At 41.3% G+C, this 18,749-nt stretch overlaps 1 protein-coding gene across 19 annotated transcripts in view; it reads left to right on the plus strand.

The window, feature by feature from the left end:
- Positions 1 to 18,749, plus strand: part of LOC144680470 (putative Polycomb group protein ASXL2) — a 312,304-nt gene that overhangs the window by 252,314 nt on the left and 41,241 nt on the right. For all 19 annotated transcript variants that reach the window (XM_078541444.1, XM_078541463.1, XM_078541449.1 and 16 more), the window contains 4 exons: positions 5,694 to 5,808; positions 10,792 to 10,932; positions 14,863 to 15,026; positions 17,733 to 17,829. In XM_078541444.1, coding sequence (XP_078397570.1) covers positions 5,694 to 5,808; positions 10,792 to 10,932; positions 14,863 to 15,026; positions 17,733 to 17,829 — 517 coding nt within the window. The remainder of the gene's footprint in view (positions 1 to 5,693; positions 5,809 to 10,791; positions 10,933 to 14,862; positions 15,027 to 17,732; positions 17,830 to 18,749) is intronic.

The following is an 18,749-nucleotide window of genomic DNA, read 5'->3' on the forward strand; positions in this document are numbered from 1 at the left end:
AAAAAATGCTAAAAACAGAAAAAAAACTCCCTGACCTGTCCCCTCGTGTGACAGTGTCACATGAGTTGGGACATATCCATCACTTTGCGTTACACTTTTATTAAATTTCTAAAAACCTACATGAAACCTCCTCACACCCGTGGATGAGGTTTCATGCGTTTTCCAATGCCCGCCAGGGCTCCCGGCCTGCCTGCCAACCTTAAGGTTGGACGGGCAGGTCCACTAATTGCTTTAATTACTTTGTCAGTGGCCTCAATTGGCCATTGACAGGTCGGCGGGTGCGCAGTTGATTTGGCTGAGCCCCCGCCGACCTGAAAATTGAAATGAGGCAGGGTGACGTCGGGAGTTCCGCCCAACGTCATCCCGCGTCATTTTACGCGTCGGTGAGTGGGTCCCGCCTCCCCGCTCGCCAACCGGGAAATCCTGGCCATGGAGATTTGAGGAAGATCTGCACAGTTGGAGGCGCCATGTTTTGGTTGAGACATTAAATTGAAACTCTGTGTGCCCTCTCTGGTCAACGTTAAAAATCCTATGGCACTATTTCAAAGAAGTGTAGGAGCACTTCAAACATACTTCATGAGCTCCAAAGCGATTTGATATGTCCTGAGGTTGTGAAAAATGCTACGTAAATGTAAATCATTTTTTTGTTTAGAGTTAGCATGGGCATTCCTCAATAGAGTAAGGAAATATTCAGCAAGAATTTGTCCTTCTGATGAGCAGTGAGCTCTTCTGAAAAGTGTGCCTGTAAGTATGTCAGATGGAAAAGATTGGCCATGATCGAACATCATATCAATTTTCATCAAGTTACGGTTAAAGCTGATAAATATCCCTTTGGATAACATATCATGGGGCCGAATATTGCCATTGGCCTGCGGGGGCGGGCCCAACGCGCCAACGTGTAAAATGACGTGAGATGACATCGGGCGTGTGTCCCAACTTCATCGCACGTCGCTTCGATGTTTCGTTCGGTGGGTGCATGCCAGAGGCGGCTGTGCACCCGTCAAACTGTCAACAGCCTTTTAAGGCCATTAAAAAAAGTAATTGACCTTTATTAACCACGCTGCCCATCCAACCTTAAGGTTGGCGGGGGGCAGGCGAAGAGCCCAAGCAGCCTTCGCGTTTTTCAGGAAATCTCATCCATGGACGGGATGAGGTTTCCTGAAGGTTTTATAAAATAATTATATAAATTTTGTCAACTTCACAAACATGTCTCACTGTCACATGAGGGGACATGTTTAAATAATTTTTTTACTTTATTCATTAGAAAGTTTTATTATCAATTTAATCTCCCTGAGGCATTTTTGCGCTCTTCCGCACACATGCGCGAAAGAGCACAGGCCCCGACTCTCCCCCCCCCCACCCCTTGCACGGGTAGCGCTAAGCGCTACAGGAAAAATTCACCCCATAGGGTTGTTAGCATCCATGGAATCATAACCGAAAATGAATCAGTGCCTTCATGGAAGGACTAAAGATTAAAATTAGTATATATTTTAATGAGATATAATAAATTTAAAAATGTAGCTTTATTTATGTTTTGCACTTTTAGAGACACTTCTGTTAATAGTTGCTAGTTTCTACACAATTCTACTATTTCTGCACTGCAGCTGGGTATTCTACTGCCCTGTTCTACTGTTTATTTAATACTTGAGGGTGTATTCAGAATAAAGCGTTTCGTTTTTCATTAAGTTATAAAGTGACTTTCAAAGTACTGTGTATTTTAATACTAACAATGTTTTTGTATGCTGTCTCTTCCCTATCTCTTTGATGGTGATAGCCATTTTGAAAATCATTTAAGTGTGTATTAGCTATAATTTCTCACTTCTGTCTTAAATATTGCCACCAACAATTAAAACTATTCTAATTGAGGCGTCACCCCACTTAAAATAAAATGGTATATGTCAGCAATAAAATAGTGGGCTGACAGATTTCAGATGAATGCATTTAGAATTCATACACTACTTAGGTGACAGTGATTGCTAGACTTGTATGGTGAATGGAAGTAAAAGATCTCAAAACAAATATACAAAGAAATTAGAAAAGTGTTTGGACAAGTTTTAAAATATTTTGCAGAGAGCAAAGTCATGTCATTTTCATTTTGATTGTTATATCCAGGTTCATGATTTAATAATGTGTTTTGATGCCAATTACATCAATGCCTTCAGTACTCGACAAGCCATTCCTAAAAACATATCCTTGTGAAGATGTATCCCCTTAATATAACCGAAACAGAGCATGCAAGCACAGTGACTTGGTGCTAAGATATTAATGGGCCTTATTTTGGCTACTGGAGAGCCTGCTCACTGGATCCACCTCAATAAGAAATACCATGATATGTGCAATTTCTGCTCTGGCGGGGCGGGTACAGAATGGATTTAGGCCCACTGATCCCAGAAGCGGAGCGTAGATAATCACGTGGATGTGTGAGTACCGAGGCGGGCTGGTTATAAAAGCCAGCTTGCTTCTCTGGGACTTTACCACAGTTGTTGTGCAAGTTGTTAGGCCCTGTAGCCCTCACCCCTGCCATCCCCTCACCCTGCTACTAACCCCCCATGGCCCCCCATATCCTCGATGTCAACTCAATGCTAACTCTTGCCCCCACCATGGCCTCTCATATCCCTCATGACAACTCCATAGCCACGCACCCTGTACCCACCATGAGCAGACTTCAGGAGCCATGTGGAGATGAACAAAACTCCTAACAATTTAATACAGCTAACACTCCTGCACACTTGATAGTGGAAAAAACTCCCATTCATAGAAGCCATTCAAAGCTTTTAAATCTCTTCTAGTGGTTAATCTTTTATAAAAACAATCAAACTGCTATTCAGACCCCCAGATCAAAGACGGCGAATCCTCTGATAACCTCTTTAAGCTATTAACCAAAGTGTGAACTCAGAACCCCCGCTGAGGTAAATGTAGCTTTTGAAACTGAGCCAAGCATTCATCAAGGCATCATGATAGCCCGTGGGGAAATATCAACAAAGAGTTTTATTGAAACTGCACAACCAGATGCTACTTTTTTTCTAACTTATGCCTGTCAATCAAAACAGTCTAGCAGAGGGTTTTTTTTTATAAAACTCTCAGTGACAGCCGCAGCCTTTTTTTTAAGTTTAAAGAACGGGCCATTTAAAGCCTTCAGATAACGACCATTATACAGACTTTATCCACCCGTCCGGAGCGTTGACCTACTCCACCAATTTGGAACTCCCAGGCTGTGGGTTAAGGCCCCCGCAGCAGCCAAAATTGAGCCTGTTTCAACTCTCAATTGGATGCCCCATACCCTTCCTTCTCCCGGGGAAAATTATTTTGGCTGGAAATGGGGGCGGGACTTCCAAATCCCGGTCCCGCCCTCCAGTTTTGAAGGTCCACGAAGTCTTCCTGACTCTGTAAAAATCCAGCCCAATATGTTTAAGCACTCCTTGTTCACATTTGGGACTTGGTTGTGGGTTGACTTGACGTCTGTTAAAGGTTATGAGAAAGAAAGGTTTTGAACATTCTTAGTTCAATGGGCAAATACAATAGCACAATGAAATTCAATTCAAATATGTTTTTAAAATGATCTAGTTGCTACTATTTTTGGAGTCAGACTGGCCAAAATAGTAAACATTTATAGAGGGGTTGAATTACCCCACTGGAGAAGCACTTTGTTCAGGTACTGAAAAGGACCTCTGCCATTTATTTATCTTGTGTCCTGCATGATCTGAGTACGATTGATGTTAATGTTATGATGTAAAACCAGAAAAACACTTACCTATTGGAGCCATTCACCAACTCACAAGTCGACAAAAATGCATAAAAATTGGGGGAGGAGAAAAGCTGATGAGTGGCTACACTGAGTGATTTCATGTTATTTCAAAATGTCAGCTACCAAAATATGCTGTAGGGGATGTTTATAAATACTACCACATGCACATAATCACATTTACCATTTCAGTTATGCAGAATTCCTGAACTAAAAACGGAAAATGCTGGAAAAACTCAGCAGGTCTAACAGCATCTGCGGAGAGAAAAGACAGAGTTAACATTTAGAGTCCATGTGACTCTTCTTCAGAGCTAAAGAGAAGTAAAAATGTGATGATATTTATACTGTTTAAGGGGGGTGGAGCAGGTGAAGCTGGATAGAAGGCCAACTAGGTGGGGCAAATAAAAATAAGTGAATAAAAAATAAAAATGAATATCGAAAAAAGAACTCTCTCCTCCATCCTTACCCCTTTTGTATCCCCTATTTTTCAATATTCATGTTTATTTTTCATCCACTTACTTATATTTTTATCTATTTTCATTTTTATTCATTGTTTTATCCCCACCTTTTACCCTATTTTCGATCTTTTTTCCCACCACCGTCCCCTCCCCCCACCCCCACAATGGCCATCTGTCACTTGTTCATGTTGTCCTTTCCAGAGTGCTTACCCTTGTCCTGCCATTATCACATTCTGCTTACTTATCTTATGCCACCATCAGCATCTCCTTTAGCCCTTACCACTACCATTAACACCCCTTTGTCCTTCTATTCATGACATCTTTGCCAATCTCTCCTTTTCCCCCACCTATCGCTGGCCTTCTATCCAGCTTCATTTGCTCCACCCCCTTTAAACAGTATAAATTTCATCACATATTCACTTCTCTTTAGCTCTGAGGGAGAGTCATACAGACTCAAAACGTTGGCCTGGATTTTTCCTATGGCGCGGGGACGGGCGCAGAGCCAGTCGCCGCCCACAATAAGCTGCGTGCCACCATTTTACGCGGGCGGGCCAATTAAGACTGTGTCACATGAGTTGGGACATGTTTGTAAAGGTGGGAAATTTTATTTATTTATTTTATAAAAGCTTCAGGAAACCTCATCCCGCTCGTGGATGAGGTATCCTGAAAAGCGCGAAGGCCGCTCGGACTTTTCGCCTGCCCGCCAACCTTAAGGCTGGACAGGCAGTGTTCTTATGTACTTTAATTAATCCCTTGATGGCCTTAATAGGGCCTTAACATTTCGGCGGACGCACAGCCGACTCTGGCGTGTGCCCGCCAAACGAAATATCGCGATAATGTCGGGACGCACGCCCGAGGCATCGCGCGTCATTTTAAACGTCGGTGTGCCGAGCCTGCCCCCACCCCCCCTCACACCAACCGGAAGATTCTGCCCGTTAACTCTTTTTTTCTCTCCGTGGATGCTGTTAGACCTGCTGAGTTTTTCCAGCATTTTCCGTTTTTGTTTCAGATTTCCAGCAACCGCGGTATTTTGTTTTTATATTATGCAGAATTCCTGATCAGGAATGCTCCCTGATAAATTTTGCACCTGCAATTTGGGAATTACTAAATTTGCACAATGCTTTCTACCAGTATTTTTTAAGCTCTCCACTTAAGAAAGTGCATTGATGAACCACTAAAGCAGCAGGACTTTTTTGTCCATATCAAACCTTGTAACTTGTGACATTAATAATTACTATTTTACGGTATCTTATGACAATTAACTATCCCTACGTTTTCTTTATCTTTTTGGTCTGTTTGTTACTTCAAAGGGTTTTTTTTTTAAAAACTCTTGAGGTTTTATGAATCTCTTCGGAAAGTCTTTTACATTTGTGACATTTTGCAGTCTCATGGGGGGAAAAGTCATCAGGTATGTTTAAATGGTTTTCTATGTACTTGCTCCTATTAATAGACATTTCTCAAATGACTACAGAAAACATTTTTCCAACCCACAGGCCCTCAAACAGCAGCAACAGAGAAAGCAGTGTCGGCCTGGATTACCAGTGTCGACCAACCCAAGGCTGCTACTGAAGTCTGTAAAAGCTACTGACCAGACCGCTTCCAAGACTGGTATGCTTTAAGTAGTTATTTCCCAAAGATAGTTATTTGTCCTTTGCAACAAAAAAAATAGTGGAAATTTCCTTCTTGAATATGTCAGTTTTCTCCCAGTTGTTTTATGTATACCTGTGAAAAGATGCCATAGCAAAATCTATTACAATTGTAGAAAACCACAAGAACTGTAACTATAATAGGATCATTTGTTGGTTTAAAACAAGTAGTCTCGGAACAATGGTGTGTAAATTGATGTATATCTGTGCAGTTTTGTGCGGATAGTTGTAGTTACAATCTAATTAGTACACGTGCTGATGCAACTTCAGTGTGTAAGCAATAGTGTATATATGATCCAAGCACAGTGTTATAAACAACAGAGTGTGTACACAAAAGGCTGAAATAATACTGGTAACAGTTATCAGTAAGCCAAGATGAACTCTGAATTGCAAAACATTGTATTCAATGGAAGGAAGAGATTCACACAGGATATTTTAACAATAACAAAGTTAAAGCCCATAATGGTGAAATGAATAGGCGTTCCAGAGAGTTATCTAGGAATAATTCGTTACTAAACCAGCTTTTAAAAGGAGTTGAATAAACAAATTGATGTTCCTCAAGTCTCACAGAACTTGACTAGTTTAATGTGTCAAGTTTATGATTTAAAAAGATACAAGTGAAATTGCTTCTAAAAGTCTTTCTAATGGACAGAACTACAGAGACATGGCTGCAAGATGACAATGGTTGGGACCTGAATATGCAAGGGAACCTAACACTTCGGAAGGACAGGAAGCTGGGTAAAGGTGGAGGGGTAGCTCTGTTAATTAGGGATGACATTATAGAGGGATGACCTTAGTTCTAAAGATAATGATGTTGAATCTGTTCGGGAAGAGATAAGAAATAGTAATGGTAGGAAGTCTCTTGTGAGAGTAGTTTATAGGTCCCCTAACAGTAACCACATTGTGGGACAGAGTATACAGGAAGAAATAATGGGGGCTTGTGACAAAGGTATGGTGATAATCATGGGTAATTTTAATCTACATTTAGATAGAACTAATCAGATTGGCAAAGGTAGCCTGGAAGATGAGTTCATTGTGTTTCTGGGTCGGTTTCTACAGCCAACCAGAGAACAGGCTATTCTAGATCTGATAATATGCAACAAGACAGGGTTAATTAATTATATCATAGTAAAGGCAATCATAGGTAGCAGTGATCACAACATGATTGAATTTTGCACTCAGTTTGAGGGAGAGAAGAGTGGGTCTAAGACTAGTGCAATCACCAGGGAAAGGATACTAAGAGTTGTGAGTCTGTGGAACCCACCTCCCCAGAGAGTGATAGAGGCTGAGTCATTGAATATTTTTAAGGCAGAGATAGACAGATTCTTGACTACTAGGCAGTCAAACGGTATCGGGGGTAGACGGGAACATAGCATTGAGGCCACAATCAGATCAGCCATGATCTTATTGAATGGTGGGGCAAGCTCAAGGGGCCAAATAACTTACTCCTGCTCCCAATTCGTATGTTCATATGTAAGTTCGTACGTTAGAGTTATGAGGGTAAATTTTCTGCAAGCTGGGAGTGAATATTGTGAAACCTCAGCCAGTGATTTTCAAACATTAAAATTAATGAACAGGAAATCGTGAACTTGAGGTATGACCCCAATGCATGCCAGTAGCACTGAAGCAGAAAGTGTGCCCATACATCTATGCTGTAAAAATTGATTACACTTGATAGAAGTTTTCAAAATAATGAGGGGCCTGGACAGAGTAGATAGGGAAAAACTGTTCCCACTCATAAACGGATAGAGAACCAGAGGGCACGGTTTTAAAGTGTTTTGCAAAAGGAGCAAATGCTCCTTTGCTCCTTTAAAGGTGAGAAAAAACTTTTTCACGCAGCGAGTAGTTGGGGTTTGGAATGCACTGCCTGTAAGTGTGGTGGAGGCAGGTTCAACTGAGGCATTCAAGAGGGCATTGGATGATTATTTAAATAGAAACAATGTGCAGAGTTATGGGGAAAAGGCAGGAGATTGGCACTAAGTTAAAATGCTCAGAGGGCTGGTGCAGACACGATGGGCTGAATAGTCTCGTATACCATAACAATTCTGTGATTCTGTAATCATACTGTATAATCATAATATGATGCAGCATAGCAGGAAGCCATTTGACACATTATGCCTGTGTCATTTCTTCAGTAGAATTGTACAATTAGTCCCACACCTTCATTTCTCCCCCGAACTCTTCAAATGTTGTTGCTTCAAGTATTTATTAAACTGTCCTTTGAAGTTTATTATTGAATCTGCATCTACCATCCTTTCAGGCAATGCATTCCAGATCATAACAGCTCAACAACAACGACTTGTATTTATATAATGCCATTAATGTAGTAAAATGTACAAAGCTTTTGGCACTGAGCCACAGAAGAGATTTTAGGCAGATGACCAAAAGCCTGGTCAAAGAGTTAAGTTTTATGGAGCGTCTCAAAGAATGAAAAAGAGGTGGCATGGTTTAGGGAGTGAATTTCAGAGCTTAGGGCCTTGTCAGCTGAAGGCAGTGCTATTAATGGTGGAGCAGTTAAATCACAGATGCCCAAGAGGCCTGAATTGGAAGAACACAGGTATCTAGCAGAGTACTGAGGCTGGAAGAAATATTACAGAGATAGGGAGGGGCGAGGCCATGGAAGGGTTTAAAAACAAAGATGAGAATTTTAAATTAGAGGCGTTGCTTAACCAAAAGCCAGTATAGAGGTAATGAGTGAATGAGACTTGTTGCGAGTTAGGACACAGAATTGCGTCAAGTTTACGGAGGGAAGAACGTGGAAGGTTGACCAAGAGCGAGTTTGGAATATGTCAAGTCTAGAAATAACATAGTCATGGATGAGCATTTCAGCAGCAGATGAGCTAAAGAGAAGAGTCAGGAACTGTTACAGATATGGAGTAGGCGGTCTTAAAGATGGACAGGTAGTCAGTAGCTCCTCTCTGTCAAATATGCCACAAAGGTTGTGAACAGTCTGGTTCGCCCTCAGATAGTTTGCAGGGAGAGGGATGGCATCAATGGCTTGAGAACGGAGTTTGTGACGGGGATCAAAGGTAATAGCTTGAATCTTCCCGATGTTTAGTTGGAGGAGGTTTCTGCTCATCCAGTATTGGAAATTGATTCACTGTTTTTCAATGGTGGCCTGAGGGGCAGCATGGAGGTGAGAAATAGGACAGAGCCAAGGATAGAGTCTTGTGGGACACCAGAAGTAACAGCGTGGGAGCTGGAAGAGAAGCCATTGCAGGTGATTCGCTGGCTACGCCTAAGAATGGAATAAATAGAGAAAATGCTGGAGATACTTGCTTGGTGTGACAATATCACAGAATCACACAGTGCAGAAGAGGCCCTTCGGCCCATCGAGTCTGCACCGACACATGACCTACCTACCTAATCCCATTTACCAGCACTTGGCCCATAGCCTTGAATGTTATGACATGCCAAGTGCTCATCCAGGTACTTTTTAAAGGATGTGAGGCAACCCGCCTCCACCACCCACCCAGGCAGCGCATTCCAGACCGTCACCACCCTCTGGGTAAAAACGTTTTTCCTCACATCCCACTTTAACCTCCTGCCTCTCACCTTGAAATTGTGTCCCCTCGTGACTGACCCTTCAACTAAGGGGAACAGCTGCTCCCTATCCACCCTGTCCATGCCCCTCATAATCTTGTACACCTCGATCAGGTCACCCCTCAGTCTTCTCTGCTCCAACGAAAACAACCCAAGTCTACCCAACCTCTCTTCATAACTTAAATGTTTCATCCCAGGCAACATCCTGGTGAATCTCCTCTGCACCCCCTCCAGTGCAATCACATCCTTCCTATAATGTGGCGACCAGAACTACGCGCAGTACTCCAGCTGTGGCCTCACCAAGGTTCTATACAGCTCCAACATGACCTCCCTACTTTTGTAATCTATGCCTCGACTGATAAAGGCAAGTGTCCCATATGCCTTTTTCACCACCCCAAAGACATGCCCCTCTGCCGTCAGAGATCTATAGACACACACGGTCAAGGTCCCTTTGTTCCTCAGAACTTCCTAGTGTCATGCGTTCATTGAATACTTCCTTGTCAAATTACTCCTTCCAAAGTGTATCACCTCACACTTTTCGGGGTTAAATTCCATCTGCCACTTATCTGCCCATTTGACCATCCGGTCTATATCTTCCTGTAGCCCAAGATATCAGATCTAAATGGTTTGTTTCAAATTTTAACATTTGATTTTGAAGTGTTGATATAAACCGGTATTTAATGTTCAATAAAGCTATACCAAGGGAACTATTAAAAGAACCAGAAATGTGTTGGCAATTGAAAAGTTGCTTTAGCCATAATTAATAGTTACATTTCAGTGAACGTAAAACTGTAACCAGTGTATAAATGTTGTGCAACATGCTTTATTAATTTACCTTAACTACTTGTTATGAAATATTTAAAATGTTTAGCTGTTCCATTTTGAATGTAAGCTGTGCAGAGTTCTTTGCTTTGTTAACTACAGCCATTTTAAATATTTTGGATTCTAATTGAGAAAATCCAGAATTCAGACCAAAATTTGAATTTGTATCATCCAGGTTGCATCCAAAATTAAATTGAAATTCTCACTGAATGCTACTAGGTTGATCATGTCCTTCAGGTCACCTAACCTTCTTGGTGAATCGCAAATCTAATAGTGAAGTCCTCCAGCCAGAAATAAAGTTGTAAATAATAACTGTAAAAAGTATGCGACTGCATGACATTGTCCTGCAAGAACTCAAGGATATTGTAGGTCTTGAGATGATGTTTTTAACATAAACCTCTTATATCTTCGGAAGAAAGCTCAGCCCCAGACATGTGTGCAGACACATACGCCCACAAACTTGAATAGAGGTCTTTGTCTTGGTGTTTGACTTCAGTTTTTGATTTAAATAGCTTTTCATGTATTTGTTCTCTTCAGTTTTCATTTCCATTTAAAAACAAAATATCACATCTCACTGCAGGTTGGGAAATGAAACAATCAGATGGGTGTTCAACAAGCCCTCAGAATTCAACCTGCAGTTCATCATCCTCTGGCAAAATGGAACAAACCCTGCCAGGACTGGGCAGGAAGCCCTGTCAGAGGTCTGAGAGACTCAATGCAAGTGAGTTTAAAATAAGTCTCAATGTATACACTTTACAGTTCTGTAAAAATAGAAAATGCAAGAGAAAACTACACAGCTAAACATAGATCTTTTATTCGAGAGATCCCTGGAGCTAAGGCTGTAAAAGAATCGCCAGTCTCCGTTGTGTGCGGTACTTTCATTTACCTGTCAGTGTGGTGGACAGGGAAGAAAATCGGATTCAGTCCCTCTGATCTACACACTCCCAGAACCCAAGCACAGACCCATTGCACACAATTTTCAGTGTTCAAGGATTCAGCAGTGCTTCTGAGAAATGAAATTCTGCTATTTCAGAGGTTCCGTGTTGACTTGACTGAAATGATTGTAAACCTGGAGAAGGAACTTGTCATTGAAGTGTTGTTTCCTGAGTACACCTATTAGACAGTTGTCAGACAAAAGTAATATTGAATTGTGACAGCAACTGAAATAAGAAATTTGGAATAATAATAGTCTGAAATTCAAATGTAGGTGTTATAAAAGTGATTGAACACTTGCATTGAATGTAACCTTTTGAGAATTAGACTGTTTCAGCTTCAAAAAGTGTATGAAATGTGTAAAAATGCTCATCCAGAATTGCTGAAATGAACTTCGAGTGATTTATCAAACCTTTAAGATCCTCAGGGATCTTGACAGGGTGGATGTGGAGAGGATGTTTTCTCTTGTGGGAGAATCTAGAACTAGGGGTCACTGTTTAAAAATAAGGGGTTGCTCACTTAAGTCAGAGATGAGGAGAATTTTTTTCTCTGAGGGTCCTGAGTCTTTGGAACGCTCTTCCTCAAAAGGCGGTGGAAGCAGTGTCTTTGAATAATTTTAAGGCAGAGCTAGATAGATTCTTGATTACCAAGGGAGTGAAAGGTTATGGGGGGTAGGCAGGAATGTGGGGTTGAGGTTACATTCAAATCAGCCATGATCTTATTGAATGGCAGAGCAAGCTCGAGGGGCCAAGTGGCCGACTCCTGCTCCTAATTCGTATGTTCATATAATTTATCATGTGCTGAAACTTTGTTTTTTTTAATCTATTAAATCTTGGAATATAAGTGTTGCTGACAAGGCCGATTTGCTCTTGAGAAGGTGGTGGTGAGTCTCTTTCTTGAACTACTTCAATCCATGTGATGTAGGTACACAAACAGTGATGTTCAGGAAGGAGTCGTAGGATCTTGACCCAGCAACAGTGAAGGAACGGCAATATAGTTCCAAGTCACGATGGTATGTGTGACTTCGAGGAGAGCTTTCAGTTTGTGGTATTCCCATGCATTTGCTGCCTTTGTCCTTCTAAGTGGTGGAGGTTGCAGGTTTGGAAGGTGCAAAGGAGGTCATGGCTTTAGAAGGTACTGTCAAAGGACAGGCACAGCAAGGGCGAGATTCAGGGTAAATTGTAGCAATAAATTATTTGAGCCCAAATCCAGGGCAGTGTAGCTCGAACTACAGCAGTGTGGAGTATCCCTGTGCACAGCAGGGATCCTGTGAATGAGCCTCCAATTTAATATTGAATTACAAGTAATTTTTTTTGCTGTAAACTTGAATCTACTGGAATGAGCTGATCAAACTTATTTTGTTTAGGACCTTTACAGTTGGTGAAAGGGGGAAACAATGTGGTTGGATGTGTGGCCAGGTCCTGGAGGTGCGTGTAATCACTGCAACATGACAAATATGCATGTAATAAATTTGGGTGTTTTCACCCAGGTGAACGTGACTTTACAACTTTTTTTTTAATTCCCCTATATTGGCAATTCATTTCAGAGGCGCCACGATGGGCAGGAATTTTTCTCTTGACATTATGGCCCAGATTTTCGCTCCTGGGTTCCAGGTGCACAGAGACAGGAGAGTTCCCAGCTCCGCAAACCCAGCCTTTAAAAATGGCAGCCCGAACATTGGATTTTCAGTCCAAGGAAGAGCAGGCTGGATTAGAAGTCGTGGGTGGGGGAAAGAAAGAAAGAAAGAACCGGGGAGGATTCCAGGTGCAGAGGCAGGCTGGGCGGGAGCCCTGTCTCCAGGCTGACTTATTGATCCACATTTAAGACCTTCCTTGAAACTTAATCATTTGACCAAGCTTTTGGGCGTCTTTCTTCATCTCCTGACTTGGCATCCATTTTTTTCTTTAAGCTTTTGTAAAACACCTTAGATCTTTTTGTACATTAAAGGCACTATATAAGTCCAAATAGCTGCTGTTAAGTCGAGAGTGATCAACCTTCTGTTTGCTCAATTCTTGGCCTGAAGTATTCTTTGTTAGTGCAGGATGTTGTGCTGCAATTAGATACTGTAGGTTAATATGAGATTAAATCAACTGAAGGGCTTTCTTCATTCAGATCTACTTGTGTGAAATGTTACATTTTAAAAGGGCAGCTTTTGGATACTTCTGTGTATTACTCAGCTTACTAAGTTTAACTTATCAAATGTACTGATTTATAAAACTGAACCGTAGACAAGATGGTATGACTTAAGTCAAGGAGATTCCCATGGAGTGCTTCTGTACTTTATAATTGTTGTTAGTATGATAAGACTGTTTGCTTATTGTTTGACCTCTTTCAAAAGGAAAGTCTCTGCTAATGACGTATTGAAACTTGGACCCTTGGAAAAGAAGGTAACTTGTAGTAGTTCTAAAACAGACCAGTCAAACGGTTATGTTAGTAGACAACCTTGACTCTTACCAATTTAGTACATTCAACACCTAGAAGCTAAATGGATGATATGCAAGATTCTAAAACCTACTTGAAAAATGAAGCAGCTGGTACACATTTTAGAATACATCTTTATACCATCCACTGGTTGTTGTTAATTGGATAAATTAAGTTAAAGTGTATACAAGTAGGAGGGCACTCATTGGACAATGAGTGTATATAAAGACACACTTATTGATACATGGAGGGGAAGCTGTTAGGAGCGATACATTTGTAATATCTCGCTTTGTGAATTAATCTTAAACTGAGTAAAGATTCTGGTTTCCTCCTTCGCTGACTGGCTATAAGAAGTCTAACAATAGTTACATTTTAAAATTATCTACATTCACAGTATTGAAGAAGATTAATTTGGCCTCTGAAGAATAGTTTTAATTAATGTGTGTTGTGGTCTTAAGGTATTGTGTTGAACAAGTATCAGTTACATTTATATCACCAATGGGGAGGTTGCAGAGCTTTACAAGGATAAGGGGCAGATTATGAGCAGGAGATAAAGGAATGAAAAGGAAAGGGGAGATCATAAATATAATCAAAGAGATTTTTTTTTGGAGCTTCCTGAAGCCAGAGAGGGAATGCAATGTTCAGTTGTTGGGCTTTGCACAGGGACGCACAGGAGCTGTAGGTAAAATCTATTCTGTACTATTCTTAGAATTTTCTGTTAAGCTTATTTACATTCACTGTTGATCTGTTGTGTGCTCAAAGGGTAATTGCAGAGAATGTGAAAACAAAAGAATCAAATGTCAACGACAGTGTTTCTATAAAATTGGAAAATTTGGGATACTGTCATTCTGTCGGGTCAAATCTTTACACGTGTGACTCTTTATAAGTAAATGGGAATAGCAGTCAACCAATAATATTTACATTATATATATCCAATATTATTAGTCTTTGTACACACTGATACAGAGATGTGACAAATGGCCACTGCCTTGCCTGGCTTGAAAATCCTTACGCACGAATAATTGTGGGAGCTTTGCTCACACTTCTTCATCTGGTAGCTTTCAAGGCCATAAAATCATGGCAAATCAGACTGCCCACAGGTGGCAGGAATTCATAAAATGGGGCCAGAGTCTTAAACTAGCACTCAGATATTACCTTAAAAGCTTTAAAACTGGTATTCTGAAATTCTGAAGTCATACATTTCATTGAGTGGAAAGGAATTGAGAATACTCTTGACTTATGGCTCTGAGGTAGTTACAGTAATAAATTAAATTTCCTTCTTTTGTTTAATTTTTAGGACAGCTGAAAAGGACAAAAGCCACTGACATTGATGTGGAGACACCGGACTCCATACTTGTAAACACAAATTTGCGGGCTCTTATAAACAAGCACACGTTTTCTGTTTTCCCTGGAGACTTCCAGCAACGACTGCTTCTCCTGCTTCCTGAGGTGGACAGACAGGTCAGTATATGGTCAATCAATAGAAATACAGCCTTTTCTTTTACCCACAGAATGCTGGAACCCACATAAATAACTGGTTTGTCATCTCTTGTAACGTCACTACACCTTCCCTCGCCACTGTTCCAGACAGAGAGTCGTAGATCTTCAGGGCAGCAACGCTGTAGTAGTAGTAGAGAGCATTCTTGAAGATGTTTCATCATTTGGGATGCCTCTCCACAGACACAGCCGACAGAATTTGTTTGGCTGGATCCCCACTTCTGCGTGAGGGCTTTGGAGAGGCGAGCACGGTCCTGAGGTGACCGAGACACAGCCGAGTAGGCCATATTTGACTGGCTCCCGATTAAAGGGATTCTTCTGAGTCATTTGACATATTGACCAAACAGCAAAATGGCAGCTGTGGGGTGTCAGAGGCTGCCCCTCGATTTAAGCCTCTTTGTGTTGGCTCTTTATGAAAGAGAGGATGATGAGGCTTACTAGTCTGCTTTGTTGGTTCTACGCCTGAGGAAACTTACCTCCTTATGACCGGTTGAGCAATACCAGTAAGCAGGTACAGATCCCCTTCACTATGTTCCAGGCAGCCAGTAATAGCTCTGCAAACTGCATTGAGGACAGGTGTTTGTCTTCAAATCATAGGAACGAAATTCTACTGAACTCATCATGCTCCACTTAGAGAACAGTGCTGCCCCCAGAGGCAGCCCAGTGGGATGAAGGAGTCAGGGTAAATGGCTTCAGAAGCACAGAACCATCATCTCATGAGATGACTTAATTTCCTGTCTCCAAAATTAAAGCAGCAAGAGGAGACATGCAAATTTACTCATCCAATGTTGCCATTGCTGCCCCCCACCCCGCCCCAGATCCGACCGAACTGCAGTATAAATAAGGCAAATGCAAAACTTAGAAAGCCTTGCTATATTTGAAACTTTCTGCTATATTTGTTGGGGCATGAGTCAAGATATGACAGCAACTAAGCTAAAGAGGCAACTTTGTGAGCAGAAAGATACCCAGAAAATGCTGAAAGTTACGAATAAATCAGTCAGTATCTATAAAGGGAAAAATAACATTTTGGGTGGGTCCCCTTCACCACACTGACAGCTAAGACACATCATCATTTTAGGAAGGTGGTTGCAGAAAGAGAAAGGTGATAAAGGAGAAGACGAGGGACGAGACCCAACTGATACACCAATCACAGAGGAAATTAATATGTTAAAGGAACTGTAAGCTGTAGCTTTTAAGTCAAATAAAAGAAAATGGATGACATAATGGAGATATATAAATGGACAAAAGAATATTTAAATATTAGGGGCTGAGAAGGCACAAGAGGTCCATGTCCATCCAAAGCATGAGAAATAAAGAGACAGAGAAGATGGAAAAAAAAGATTGCTCCAGACGCAGCAGAAATGAAATGTTTTAAAAAATGCAAGCAGAACAAGGTGGACCTGGCAGACCCGAGAAGAGGGAAAGGACAAACTCCAAACCAAACCAAAGACCCAGACCCGCACAAGTGCTGTGCTCTGTCAGAGGATTCCCAACCCAAATGTTAACCTGCTTCTTCCCTTTCCAGAGACTCACCAGCCACACCCACAGCATAAGCACCAAAAGCCGTGAGGAAAATGGAGGCTGCAGCTAAGATCTGAAGTTACGTGCTCCCAGTTCCAAAAGAGTCACCATCACTGGAGGCTCATTTGAAACTGGACAGGAGCATTATCTGAATTATGCTGGTGAGCTGCAGCTGCCTGTCGGGTTTCCTGAGGCAGCCTGTTGGTTCCCCGTCACACAATGTGGGCTGGCTGTGATGGCTGTTCGGTCCGAGGAATAGGAGAGGGCTTTTCATGGGTCAGCAGGGACCAGCAACAGTATAGTGGGGATGAAAGGAGCAATCCTGCCCCTCCTCAGTCCACCTTTGGCTAAGCTGAAAAGAAAATTACTACCTTTAAGTTGGTGACCTTCAGCTGTCTCATGATGGACCATAACATTAGCAGAAGGAACCAGAAAACGTGAGCAGAGCATGCCCATTGCATGCATTGCCCAGTTTCTGATATCTTTAGCATACACAAAGGGCCCAAAGTCAGTTTAATGTGGTCATCAGGAATGCTTGACTATTATTTTAAACCAACATATCATTGGATGTATTTCAGGTACACTTGGGCTGTTGGGCACAGCCCATGAAATTAGACCTTTTTTCTTCTGTTTTGCAAAGGACCTTGTGGGTTTGATTCTCATTGTTCTGGCTGACTACACCAAATTCACCAAACATGTGTAGTAAAATTCTAAGCAGTTTGTTGGACTAGTAGGTTAAATGCTGTGCAATTTCACATCTGGAGACAGTCAGTGTACAAGCCTGATGCTCAGAAAACCCCATTTGTGGTTTGAAAGTATAGATTGAAAGGAAACATTAAAATTTGACTTCAGCAATAGCGTAATACAAGCAATATTCAATCGGCGGCATGTTTCACACCCTGCCCCACTTCCTTTTCCTTTGAAGTAAATGGAAAGTATAACCAGGCGGAGTATGAAGTTGGCAGGCGATTTGCTATTGGCCATTTTGTGTTGCAACCAAAATCAGCATTCGCCTCCTGTGTTCTTAATTTTGCACATGTCCTGGATATAAATGCAGCAGTTCTACGCCAAGGCTGCTTCTCCAGAGTGTACACATGGCTGCCTTTGCAATACTTTTGTCCCAATGTTGTGTTTTAATTTTTCTCATAGGTGGGTACAGATGGTTTGATGCGTTTGAACACCTCAGCTCTGAATAATGAATTCTTTACTTCTGCAGCCCAGGGCTGGAAGGAACGGTTATCGGAAGGTGAGTAACTTATATCAATTACCAAAAAAATAATGGCAATCTGATTCAAATGTACAATTGGAATTCCTCCACCAAAAAGAAGCACACAATAGTTGTCCATTAAAATTTGATTGGCAATTCTTTTATATATTAAGTAGTATGTGTCATAGCTGGCAGTGAGTTATGAGTATCTCCCCAGGCCTAACTAATGTGTAAAGCACTTATATCACTTTTAAGCTATAACTTTATCACATAGACACAAATATTTCAGAAGTTTCCAGAATAATGCGTGGTATAAAACCCAGTGAACTGCTGTTATGAAGGAGAATGTGTTGCATGTTCCATCACCTGTTTTTCACCAGCCCATCATAATATCCGCTTTCTGCAAAATCTCCTCAATCTCACATCCACGCATCATGCAGCAAGTACAAACAAGCTTTATTCCTTTAATCTTAGAGAGCTATGTGAAAGATAAGCAGTTGTTAAAGCAATTTTTTTCATAACAAAATGTCAATTATGTGGCAGCGTTGGGACAGGACTTACTGTTACAAGACATGGAACTTCTCTGTGTGAATTCCTACATGATGAGCTTTGATAAATGAATTAATATGACAAGATTCCAAAAGGAAATGAAGCAATTCCCCATGTGGATGCAGTAGTGTGCCCAAGCAACCCAGGAACTTGCCCGACTGTTACGGAATGGCATTGATCGTTGTTTGGCAGATGATCACCTGGCCTCTGTGGGGGGTGATGCATGCTTGGAGGTAGTGAAAGGAGGAAGAAGTAACTTATTCAAATAACGGGATAAAAACAGCAATTCAGTTTGCAGTAGGCAAATAATGTTCATAAATGTTCATGTGTTGTTCCTGTGCCTTTATAATAATGGATTGCATCTTGTATCTTCCATATTTTAGTCTTTTTAAAATATGTATTATGTATGT

The sequence above is a fragment of the Cetorhinus maximus genome, chromosome 5 (assembly GCF_964194155.1).
Source record: "Cetorhinus maximus chromosome 5, sCetMax3.hap1.1, whole genome shotgun sequence".
NCBI lineage: Eukaryota > Metazoa > Chordata > Chondrichthyes > Lamniformes > Cetorhinidae > Cetorhinus > Cetorhinus maximus.